The sequence below is a fragment of the Psittacula echo genome, assembly GCF_963264785.1.
Source record: "Psittacula echo genome assembly, chromosome: Z".
Taxonomy (NCBI): Eukaryota; Metazoa; Chordata; class Aves; order Psittaciformes; family Psittacidae; genus Psittacula; species Psittacula echo.
Window position 1 is genome coordinate 35,288,912 of NC_137742.1, and position 12,897 is coordinate 35,301,808.

General features: G+C 38.0%; 1 protein-coding gene across 3 annotated transcripts in view; it reads right to left on the reverse strand.

Moving 5' to 3' along the window:
* Positions 1-9,555, reverse strand: part of NFIB (nuclear factor I B) — a gene marked incomplete at its 5' end in the record, with an annotated part of 259,265 nt that extends 249,710 nt beyond the window's left edge. For all 3 annotated transcript variants that reach the window (XM_080638008.1, XM_080638005.1, XM_080638004.1), the window contains one exon: positions 9,460-9,555. In XM_080638008.1, coding sequence (XP_080494134.1) covers positions 9,460-9,555 — 96 coding nt within the window. The remainder of the gene's footprint in view (positions 1-9,459) is intronic.
* Positions 9,556-12,897: the final 3,342 nt, after the last annotated feature.

Consider the following 12,897-nt stretch of genomic DNA (forward strand, 5'->3'; position numbering starts at 1 on the left):
CCAGCTTCTCTTCTCCTACAGAAGCAGATTACATACCTTAGAGCCATAACTGCTTGTCGTTACACTTCAAGCCAATTTCCAAAACTGTGTTGCTGCAATTTCTGCGGCTCTGATATAAACAGTGTGTCACCAAAAAGCATCATATGTGGAAAACAGATCGCCAGGCTTATGCTTCATAGTCTGCATTAGCAGTGCATACAAGGAAACTAAGCTATGCAAAGTTGGGAGATAATGAACATGGTACCAGCAAGACAGCTAATCTTTAAAGTGTAACGATGAAGCACAGTTTTGTGTACGTACACAATTTAGCAGCCTGTTCAAGTTTGTCCCTGTTCCGTGTCAAACTGCTGTAACTTGCTTGTTATTATGTTCTGCTTGATTTAATTATGCGCCCAGTGTACAGGTTTACTCATTCTTCCATGCACTAATCTCATCTCCAGAACTCACACTGTGACAGCTCATTATTGTTGGCAAAAATGTAGGACGCTGATAGAAAAAGAAAGGCTCTGATACATTCATCATTGCACATCAAGACCTCCTGATTACAAGATAGAAGTAATGAGTTAATTGTGGATCAATCTGTAGAGTGCAGGACAGTAAAGGGCAGGTAAATTACCATCCATATCTTGAATGACAAAACCAAGGAACAGCAAAATAATTCTGGACAACTTCTTTCCTTGTGTCAAACTATGCTGATATTTCAGCTCCCTCTTAACCTACCCAGACCATCAGTTGTATACAAAAGTGTATCAAAGGGCACTGCCACTGTTGTGAAATCTATTAAGAAATGCTAACGTACCTGAATATCCTCCAGAATGCAACCTCCCTTTCACTTTGTTCAAATGGTTGGTTTTAATAGTTGATTTTTTAATTAGTTTTAGCAGCAATTTATGAAGTACAAAAAAAAAAAAAAAAAACAAAAAAAAAACCACACACAAACATAACAGATCTTTTCTATGTATAGTGAATAATGCCCAATGCCCATTCCAAGTTTCTTTTTGCAAACTACTTCAGAAAAAGACCACTCTAAATCTGATTTTAAATGATGAAAAAATTAAACAAATCTATAAATATCTACATATGAAGTCTACATCAAATGTTACTAATTCTATCATATTATAAAACTCATTTGAGAATGTAAAGCAAAGTCTGAGTGACTTTAAAAATGTTTTGGAAAAAATATTTATTATGAGATCTGTTTCTGTCTGTCTGAAACAGGTGAGCTGCAGTTCTGTCTTCACTGGGTCTTATTAAATGTAGCAGCTTTAATTGAAGCAAGATGAAATCAGGCTTTCTACTAGGAAAGCTGCCTGAGAGCTAACACAAATGAATCTTTTCCCCTCCATGTTTGTCATATTTGGTAGTCTGTATAGACATTTTTTTGCTGTCAACAATATATACAGAAAATTAAAATAGCCACTAGAATTAGGTAAGGAGGAGACAACCTTCACAGTAGATACCAGGAAAGCTCTAATTACACATCAATATCATTTGAGATACAGAAATTTACAAATACTGTATCAAAAATACCCATCATTATACCATGCAAATTGAATTATTCACTCCCACAATAAATAAGGTGTTTCAGAGTTTAAAACCCTCTACAATTTCTGCTTACAATGTGGTAAGACACATTGATAAGACTGAATTAGATGAGCTGAAAATCTGAATTATTATACACTATTCAGTGTAGACTTTCTGTCAGTTACTGATACATCAATTCGCTTATTGATTTGTGAAAGAACATTAACAATTAGTTATATTCCATCTAATTAATTATATGCTTTATCTTTTGTCAGTAAGGTATCTTGAGGTAATTCTAGTAGCACAATGGAAAAACACATCTGGATGAAGTGGCCTGAGGATTACTATACTACATTAACTTTGGGTAAGAGTTTTTAGTAATTCAGAACTGATGTGTCATTTCTCTTCACTTTGTTCTAATCTAAGTTTTGCACCAGTCATTTGGGCAGCAGTGTTAACCATAATGCAATTTACTTGAGCAAGAATAAAAGGACATTTTCTCCTTTCATTAACAAAAACTCTAAGGTGGTCTCAGCCTTAGATGAAACTCAATATGTTTTCCTCTCTGGAATAATTTCCAGGTTCAAAACTTGTTTGGTTGAAAAGAACAGGTTCTTATGACCAGTCACAAAATGAAATTGCAGTCAGATGCGTCACTGATAGGATTAAAGTGAAAAGGACACTGTCATCAAGGTGCTGCTGGTGGGAATCAATTGAAATGGCTACTAAAGAGTTTAACGATAATTTAAATGAAGCAAATGACAAATTCAGTTCACATTCTGTCTCCTGAGTCTTCACCTGCCGCTCAAACCTGACAATTACCAGTACCAAGGACAGAAAATTCATGGGCTTTAGGAGTGCGCTGTATCTCTGTAGAACTGGAGCTCAAGCCTGGGTGTAAAGTGAAAGCCAATGCTGCTGCTGCTGCATTTGCCATGGGTGCTGGGTGGATAGATGTCAGCCTTCAGGTCAAATACATCTAATATCTCCTTCTAATATTGGGTCCATGAAAACACACTCAAAAGTAAATTTGATTAATGTGTCAAACAACCTCACAATATGTTCATGCAGAGTTATGTAGACTGTAATCTCATTTCTTAGTGTGGCACTGTTCAAGCCAGTGAGAAGACTGCTCCGTGGCAGCAATGACTGATGAAAGAAGAAACTGTAGTGGTATCGTAGGTGTCAGACAAACGAATGAACCAACAACACCAGCTGCTTCCCAGTGTCCTCCAAGATGCAACTGGGAAATCCTTGTTTTATAAGGGACAATATGCAGGAATGATACTGTGGCTGGGAAGCTGAGACAGTGAGCTCTGCTACGAAACCTGTCTGCATGACATTATGCAGAGATGTCTGCAGAGATATTCTGACAAGTAAAAGCCTCATCAGCCTTCCAGGGTAGTGCAGCAGATCTCAGTGGTTTCTGAAACTATGCTAACTTTTACTGTGAAGTAGTGCAGTGATGCTTTCATATATGGAATCAGCAGTTATTTATTTCCAGTGACAGACTCTTGTAGAACGTCCTTTTGTGGTTAGCTAACAGGTAGTTTTAAATGTATTATAAAAGTAGAGCTCCTCAAAAGCTGAGAAAGCTAGTTAGAACAGGCATGGTCCTGCCAGATCAAGTGGAATATGATTAGTTAAACAGGACAACTTGGCAGTGCCACAACAGGAAGGTGAAGCATTTCAAATATCAAACTGGTTTAGTTTAAAAGCCCAGCGCTAAAGGATTCAGTTTGATCCTCCACTAGTTTTTAAGGGGAACATATCGGCTATATTGTAACCACAATTCTCAAAACCAATAGGTTTTGGTAACTGCTTTCTTTTACAGATTGCTTTTCCTAAGAGGAAGACCATGTAACTTCATTGCATCAAATTTATTACATACAAGAAATTGAAAGTCTTTTTTATATGAAAGAAATAAAAATCCTTATTTCACATTTTCTTAAGCATTGGGAAAATTTACATCTAGTCTAACCTCTCTGGGTGCAGTCTTTCCTTGACTTACAAAGAATTCACTTCACCTCCACTGGAAGGTTATATTCTTTGAGATTCCCTGAGAAGCAAGTCATCATTTAAAATGATGCTACATAGAAAATCCCTCCCATCTATCATAGCTTTGACAAACTCACATTTCACAATGACAATGTGAGATTTGACATTTGACATTGAATCAAAATAGATTTATCACTGCACATTCAGGCTAGTGCAAGGACAGAACTTCAATCTAGATGAGATTATAAGGTACAAGACCTGTTAAAATAAATGATTGTGTGATTTTGTTTAGAATTCTGAATAGCTGCAATCAAATTTTTAAGACATTTAATGATACCACTGTATAACTGCACAGAGTGGTGAAGTTGCTAGTAGCAGCTAATAAAGAGGTGAAATTTACTTCCCAATCACATTGTGTTTGTAAGTTTGAAAGAGCTGATTTTTTTTGTTCTCAGTGTAGTTTTTACTTCTTTAAGCTGTTGTGAAGCTATAATCTGAGACATGCTATTTCAATTGTATCTAATACCTACTCATCTATTACTTCTAGAAAGCGTTAATGGACTGACTTTATTACTTTTTTTGTTTCACTAGTAACTTTCATTTCTAATTTAAATTGCAGGAAGAAATTGCAGAAACCTTCACCTATCTGTCTTTACTTTAGGTCTTCCACTTCTTTACTGAAATTGCTTTATTCAGAATTGTAAATCTAATGTCTTACACTAGGAGCCTGAAAATATTTCTTAAAGAGTAAATGTTTCCAGTTATGATAGAATTTTCAATATATCAATATTGGGATGTAGAAAATTCAGCTTTATTTCTTCAGAATCTTGACTCAACAATCATCAAATAACATCAGAGGTCAATTATCATAAATTTCAACTAGAAAACTACATTTTTTGCATATTAAAATTTTTAATTCAAATTAAAAAAGGTATCTGGAAAGAAACAGGAAAGTGAAAGAACAGTCTGATAACTTCAGAAGAGAAAAAGCAACTTTATTATGAGTTGCATAAGATTTCTGTAGATCCTACAGAATATTCCGCTACAGCAACGTTCCACAGCTTGCTTCGCACATACATTTCCTCAATCATAGCACAAGTTCAGGTAAGTTGCAAAGGAAAACTGTTGTTGAAGAGGTACATAAAACACTAATGTTAATTACAGCTTGAATATGACAGCTGTATATATTACAGATGTGTTACATAAAGTACAACTGCATTTTACATGCTGTAGAAGCATGCTCTAGACCTAAACACTTGCTTTCTCCTGGTTTTCAGTGCACTTTAGATCATGCCTTAAGCCAACACAGTGCACACATATTTAGTGATGTAGTATGGTATTGTTGATGTACAGCTTTCCTCATATGAAAACTGTTAACGTTACCAGAATGAGCAGACAAAAGGAGGCACTGTGAGACTCCTAGTGTGGAGCTTGTGCTGGGTACAAGTATGAAGCACAACTAAAAAAAGTTATTTCACTCCGACAGTCCTAAACACCTCGTGGCAGCAAATCTAACTGGAAATTCATAACTAACATGAAAGGGGCTGGACGGAAAAGGCACAGAAGAATTAGAAAAATCTTTGCTTGTGAATAAGCACAAGTATTCTTGGTTAAAAGGACACATTGTTTAAAAATCTGTGATGATCAAGTGTTAAACATCAGAGACAGCACCCGCATTCTACTCAAGTGTATACTGTTAGGATTTAAGCTCCCTGCCTCTTCTAGGTTTTTACTTTATAAAAGAAGATTATCTCCCCTGTTCCATAATTAAAAAAAATCCCACAAAAAATTAGAAAAAAGTGTGCATTCAGGTTTTACAGTTCTCCGGACAGATCTTTCTGAGCTTAAACAGTCTATTTCTGAGATGTACTAAGTATGCATAGTACCTGAGATGGATATTTATTATAGACTGAAATGCAACTGTTCTGAACAAAACCTAAACCCAAAATACTTATAGTGTCTCATACGCATAGACAGTGTGTCCTAAAAGAAGACATTTTTTGGCTAATCATTCAGAACAACCATTACATAGCTAATAAAGGTATCTTGTAGCAAGTTATGTACACTGTTTGCATTCTTATTTAAGTAAGGAAAACTGAACAACAGTTTACAAATATAACCTTTAGCTAACCATTCTTTTTATATCTGCTTCTCCCCCTGAAATTTATAGAATTAAGATACTGTGTTCTAGGTCCATGAATAAGCACAGCATGTTTAATATGTCCACAGTTATACTGATATTTGTTTCTAAATCATATAATTAAAAGTCATTATTGAGAACAAAGGATTCATTAGCAAGATGTACATTTGAACAACTGATGGAGTTATTGTGCTATGAATATCATTTTAATCCAAATTAGAGAACTGCACAGATGTGCTGCTGCAAAATGTTGACATACTGTAACTCCCTTGGAATGTGATTAACATTTGTGTTAAACCAAAAAGTACATTAAAATCTGGCTTTACGAATAAATTTAGGATTGGAATAATTCTTTCAATGCTGAAATATAGCATCTAAATTGTTATTTTTGCCTCCATTTGGAATCATATGGCATTTTAATCAGCTTTAATACTATTTGATATGTAATGCTTTTTTTAAATATTTCTTTCTGAAGGCAAAAGTACAAAGTAAAATAGGAAAGTGATGAACTTTGTATTGACAACCTTTTTGTTCCGAGATGTCATTATGATGTGTTTGATTGTAAGATCAAGCCATTAAGCAAAAGGAAATGTGCAGTATTTGCAACAAATTGGAACTTGCTATTTGCTTCTGGATTATTCTTGCCATTAGTGAAGAGACATCTAAAAATATCCAGTGTTTCTATGGATATCAACCTCTCAATCACCTTTATAATCATTCCTCCTTACTTTATAAATGGACTTTTTTCAATTTAAAAATTCTGGAGTATTTGCCAGCTGTACTGAGCAGGACTTGATACATAGGTTCTCTCTCTTCACTGAATATGTTCTCTCCGTCACCTCAAAGTTAAATGCAAAAATACTAAGATGATGTGCAACCAAGATGATCACGTTAACTCCATCTAAAAGACTGGGATAATCAATTAACAGTTCTCTGTATATTTACTGTTTCTTAATATATTGAAAGTTTACTTTTCTTTTTTGCACTTGGTTGTTTGTTGCATTCTCAGTAAAACTTTTACTCGTGTTTTACTAAATATGTCCATATTCAAGAGAGCACAGATGGAGAGAGAGCGCAATTTCTGTTTGTTTTGATATTTCCCTATCAAATTAATTTATTATTATTATAGCTAAATAAAAGAATCTGAATGAAATAAACAGTAAGATAGATAGGAAATAATAGAGTAGTACTACAATATTATAGGTAGATAACACAGACTTTACTTACTAAACACTCATTCCATTTAATTTAAAGAGAAAGACAAAACGTTGTTTTCCAGAAAATAGTTTAAATGAAATAACTTAAAAAAAAAAAAAAAAAAAAAAAAGCAGCCATTATTTTAGGAGTATTCAAACTCAATGTGATGTTGAAGTTGAACACCCATGCTACAAAATAATTATAAAGTTCATAAACTTATCTATAATAAAAAGAGAACTTATCTATAATGCAAAACACTGGATTTTGCAATGATGCCTGTCATAATAACGTTTCTTTATGAACTTTTTATAACTATGAGTAATCATCTTAATACATTATTTCCTATTCACCACAAAGCATTTGCAATTGAATGTTCACAATCATTCAGGAAATGCAGAAGCAGAAAACTAATGAAATCAGCCTTTCTTGCTTTTTTTTTTGCTTAAAAGTGTTTATATTTTACTTACACTGCATATTCCTAGTAGGAATTTACTGTAACTATGCAATAAACTGTGGTAATATTTTGTACACTACAGATTTGAAGTATAAGATACTTCTTTGAGAGAAAACAATTCACACTGTACAGGGTTTTACTTCAGATTCTACAACTGCAACTTTATAAACTAGAAATATGATGCATAATAGATTGCACAGCTAAAATGCAATTTTATTTTAACCCATAATTCACAGTCAAGCATTTTTCAACTCTGTCTCTAAAGTGTGCATGAAATACACACTTGTGGCAGTTAACATTTACATTACCTGCACTTTACAGATTACCATTCAGGACAAAATACTGCATGGAGTGAAAGTATTGATTTTCTTTTCCTTTTGGAAGCAATGCCAGCTTACTGAAAGTTATCCTTAGAGAAACTTTTATTAAACTTAAGACATGTTCCTTTAAAAAACCAAGCCATAATACATGCATTATTAAGGAAATCTGCTATGCAAACATTTCACAGTGCTCATGTCTAAACATCTGCCAGTCACTTTAACAGCCCTTTTCAATAATGTACACTCTTACAATAAAAAAGTCTGATTAAAGATACAAACATGAGTCTAAACGTAATAGTATACAGTATAACTCCCAGCGAAAAAAGCAGGTTCACGAAACAGCTCATCATCTACTTTCATGCTGTGTTATTTTGAAGTTACATTAATGTTCATATTGCACTAGTTCAACAAGTAGAAAAGACAGAAAAAGTCTCCTTCCCCGTATTCAGAAAGTACAGAAACAATCACAAGCAGCAAACATAATTTAAATGAAATACTCCCTTCAGGTGTGACACCCTCACTGAAGGCATGTATCAACATCCACCTTTAGAAAGATAATGAAGTCCTTGCAAAGCCGTGTAGGAACGCAGTACGTGTAGGAAAGCTGCCTTCTGTCCAGGCACAGGGACTTGCTCTCCACTGGTGCTACCCAGACCCACTGCCCAAGAATAAAGTGCCTATTGTCTCAGCACTGTACTAATTGTGAAAAAAACAGTCCATGCAGTAAGCATAATAATTATGCAGACAAACAAGCAAAGGCAATCAACGAAGGAATGAAAAGGGTAAAAATACACCACCAGACAAAGCAACCCAAGAATGAAATTAATATTCATAATGGAATGCTCGCCAGCAGAAGGTCCCTTTCATGGCATGGCTATTGCATACAAGAGACCATTGTCCACACGTAACAAAATCAGTATATGCAGAAAACTTCATGTAGCTCTGCTGAGGAGAAAAGATTTTCATTCCCGAAACACTTGCTCTCAGCCCCACTGTTTTCATTAAAAAAAGTTTTGGGCTCCTTTGCTCAGCAACATTAAAAAAGTTGTCTCTCAGGGTCCACCCTTCCCTGAGCTCAGTAAGGGTTTTTTTCCACCTCCCTGCTTTCATTTGCAGCTGTATAAATATGAACAAAACCGCCGTGCTCGTCCAAACAAAGAAAAAATGGACTGAATATGCATATCCTCATTAACTAAATTTAATTATGACAAGCAGCATATTAATCAGTAGTTGCTCCAGTTACTGCATTCATTGGAAGGGAGGAGGACTCCAAATTAAGGGGAAGCGTGGGAGACAATCGCATACTGATTAGGAGGGTGCTCACAACATGATACAATACACTTTCTAAATAATTATTAGGAGGAAACAGAATAAAGAGGCAGATTGCTCTGTTTTTAAGACCAACTCATGAACAATTAGCCAAGACCGTGATGACAAGGCTGCTTTCTTTTTTCCCGTGACTGCTTCCACCTCCACATTCTCACACCAAGTAGCTTGGCAAGCGCTGCAAAATTTGCATTTCACAGGGAAGTGGGGAAAAAAAAAAATTAAGAGATAGGAAGAAGAATAATAAAAAAAAAAAGAAGGAAAAATCCCATATTATGCTTGCTGCTGTTTTATAAAGAAGGCCCATGGCACTATAGCAGCAGAGAAATCCTGCCTAGCTGACTATGATGTTTAGGAGCTCTGATGTTTCAGCTGGAGCTGGAAACTTTGCACGCTCTGAACTTTGCAGCATGTGCATTGCAGCAGTGAAGGAGGAGTTCAGAAAGGAAAACAAAAAGGCTTCCAGGCAGGGAAAAAGGAAAGTTATCACACCAACTTACCATCCACCAGGTCCTGGCTGACATGTCATAGCATAACTGCCATTTTATGGAGCTGTCCGAGGCTTTCGCTGCCATTATGCTGTCAGCAACCTTCATCAGATGCACTTCAATGGAAGATAAGACACCTAATCAAGAAAACATCAGCAGTGGCTTGCTGGGCTACATGTAGGCCAATCCTTATCACACTGCATCATGGGAAAAGCTCCTTTATTAGCAAGAACTCCAACCTCACCGATATAAAGACAAGGATCAGGTTTTTCCCTTCTTTTTTTTTTCCCCCCCGTTTGTCTGAAGGGATTGGTGAAACTCGCCAGCGTTCTTTGAGTATCATGTGCACACCAGTTCAGCATCTCGCAAGTAGGCGGCTAGCTGCATTGCTGGGCTATGCGGACTTCAGTTTATTTGCATTCTTCTCGGTTGTATATTGTTTGACATGGTTCGTGGTCAGCTCTGCGCGTAAGAAAGGAGGGGAAAGAAACTGCTCTGAATTAGTGTCTCCCCAGCAAGGACACACCAGTTGCGTTGACGCAGTGGGGGCTTGGTTCAGATGTCGGGAGAACACACACATGTGTGCACGCACCACTACATGCTCGCACACACAAACACATGTGTGTGCTGCGCACAGGTGGGTGCCCCTTGGAACACAAAGGTAGCAGCTGCAGCTGGATCTAACAGGGGTTGCCAAAGGCTACAAACTCTGTTCTTATTCTGGACATATGGAAACAGTTTAACTCTTTGCAATCAGCCTCTAACAAGGACTAGGGAGGCTGGTAAATCGTCAAGAGGAACAGGAGGGGCTGTGGTTAGAATTGCAGTGCCACAGACTTTTCAACCCTCCCTCTCCATGGATGCTCCTGATCTCCTGTACTCGGGATGATCTAGCCGGTAAGGGGGAGGTGAGGGGCGGGGAACTACTTCAATCACTGCTCCCTCCCACTCCACAGCCTGGAGTCATCTGCCTGTGGTACCTACTGCCAGCAGGGAGAGAAAGAATTCTTCCTGAAAGGTTTTCCATGCAAGGCTTTTCCCTAATGGAAAATTTGCAACTCCCTGAAGGAAGGGCTGGCCTTGAAGAACAAATAATTCTGACTTTAGTTTAAGCTGTGGAAAAGGAAAAGTGCATATATAGGTAAGCAGAGGAAATCAATAAACCCTGGCTCACATTAAAGGAGATATACAGAAAGAACATTTGCTAGTCCTGACCAAAGCAATCAAAATCAGTTTTACTGCTGTGTTGTACATTCTATGTGTGCTTTAGCTACAAGCCCCTCTGTAGCACTCCCCCCTGCTTTCAGAAATTCTCTTTACAATTATAATATTATAGAATTACAGAATCAGCAAGTGAGATTTTCACATGCTTAGCATCTCTCTACTTATCATGGTTTCAGTTTATCATCATTGACATTTTGCTCTGTATTTTATACTTGAGAAGTCTTTGCAGTCGACAGGCTCCTTACACCTATTTGCCGTGAGCTGTAGGTAAGAATCCAGAACTACCGGCATATGGCGGTACCAACAATATGGTACACGTAGCCCCTACCAGGACTCTTCATTGCTGCATCTCTTCTTTCTCCTGCATGTGTTTGCCTCTTTTTCCACTCTCTCCAGTGTTTTTTCTTTCCATAAAGATCCCCTCCAGAGTTAATGGCTCATGCAGCAGAAAGCCCACTGTAGCTACTGCCACAGCTGTGCAACACTCCTGCTGATGAATGGGGGTACCCATGCATGCACCCCACTGCTGCGGGGTGGGCAGTAGTTTGTCTAGCACGGACCTACAGCCCTCAGCTGACTGTCAGGGCTGGCATCCATGGCCCATTCAATTAGGTTGTGAAACAATGAAAGCACCTAAAAAAATGACTCTCTGAGCAAGACCAGAGCTCTGGCAACAGAACAGAACAGTAGCTACACCAGAAGCATCATAAGATTAAAACTCCTCCCTTCTCCATGTGTGCCATCAAAATCAGATTGCTGCCTCAGTTTCTTGTGTTAAATATATGGGTGAGGCCAGCATCAGTGAAGGCAGCCATAGAATTAATTACTGGAGAGTCTGGACATCCCAGTCCCCTAAATATATATAACTCTTTTTTCTAGAAGACGTCCATGCAATAGATGAGGATGTTTCCTTCTCTTTCATTCCAGCTAGGTCACAGTGATAAATAGGAACATATGAAAATTTTGGATCAGTGGAAGATCTGCCTATGATCAGGTGTTGCGGGTTGGCTCAGCACACTTGCAGCACACAGGAGGCATTAACTCACTTCGGCTGTGTCCCTATATTGTGGTCAAATATCCTGGCTATGTGATAAACATAAGATACAGAGTGCACCACCAGCAGAGTTTTACCCAGCTGCCAGTAGGCAGTGAGCAGTCAGATGTCCTAAATGGTTCCAGGATGAACCTCTCCTATCACCATCACTAACAGGCTCACCATCATGGTGGGACTGCACACAGCAGTCAGCTGCAGGTGTGATATAAACCTTGGACAAGAAAATGGATCCTACCACTTGCTTTCACACATAACTGCTAACCTCAGCTAACAAATGCACTTCCCAGTGGAAGGAAACCTGGGACTAATGTGGAGTTTTCCACTTGCTGAAGTTTGATCACAGGTGGAGAATCCAACTGCGTCAGCCTTTAATCTGTTTTACTAGGGCAATCCACAAATCCTCAGCAGTGCTGTGATGGCTGGGAGTGGAAGCCCACACTTTAGGTAATCATGAGCCAGTTCACAGTGTTTAAAAGAGGATAAAAGCTTTATCACACTATAGCTACCTGAGAGGTCTTAGGCTCTCAAATGCCCAGCCCACAGCAGATGCCATCTCTCAGCATTCTCTTCTACCAAGCCCTCTGTGACCAGTGGAGCTGCTCCATTCCAGAGGAACACAGCCTCTGAAGCTTCAGGAAGAACACTTCTGCAGGCACAAACACCACATGGATGTCTGCATTTGTGCAGCCAGGAAAGACAGAGTCAATGATGAGTCTCCCTTCTGTTGCTGCCTGTTTCCTTGCTTTAGCTGAGGGCAGAATGGGGATTTCTGGCACGCAGAAACACAGCACCTGCAGTGCTGGTCAGTGCATGCTTCCCATACGTGTGCTGCTCCCATGCCTTCTCCTGCCTGCTGGGAGGTCTGCCTTTTTCCCAGTCATGTCTGGTTTGAGGATGAGAATTTTACAATGATGTGATATGTAGAAGAGGTCTCATTTTCTACACTGTTTGAAGATAGTTATAGGTACAGTTACACACAGCGCAGGGACACATATGTAATTGGACAACATTTTTCAGGTTATCTTTTTTTTCCTTCCAGGAAAAGACAGATTTATGAGGAAAGCGATCACTGTTGCTTGTTACATAATGGCAACACACTTCAAGGTTATTCAGACTTCATTTCCATAAAAGGGTGGCAGGTTTTAACTGGAATAACTTAGATTTTTCAAGTG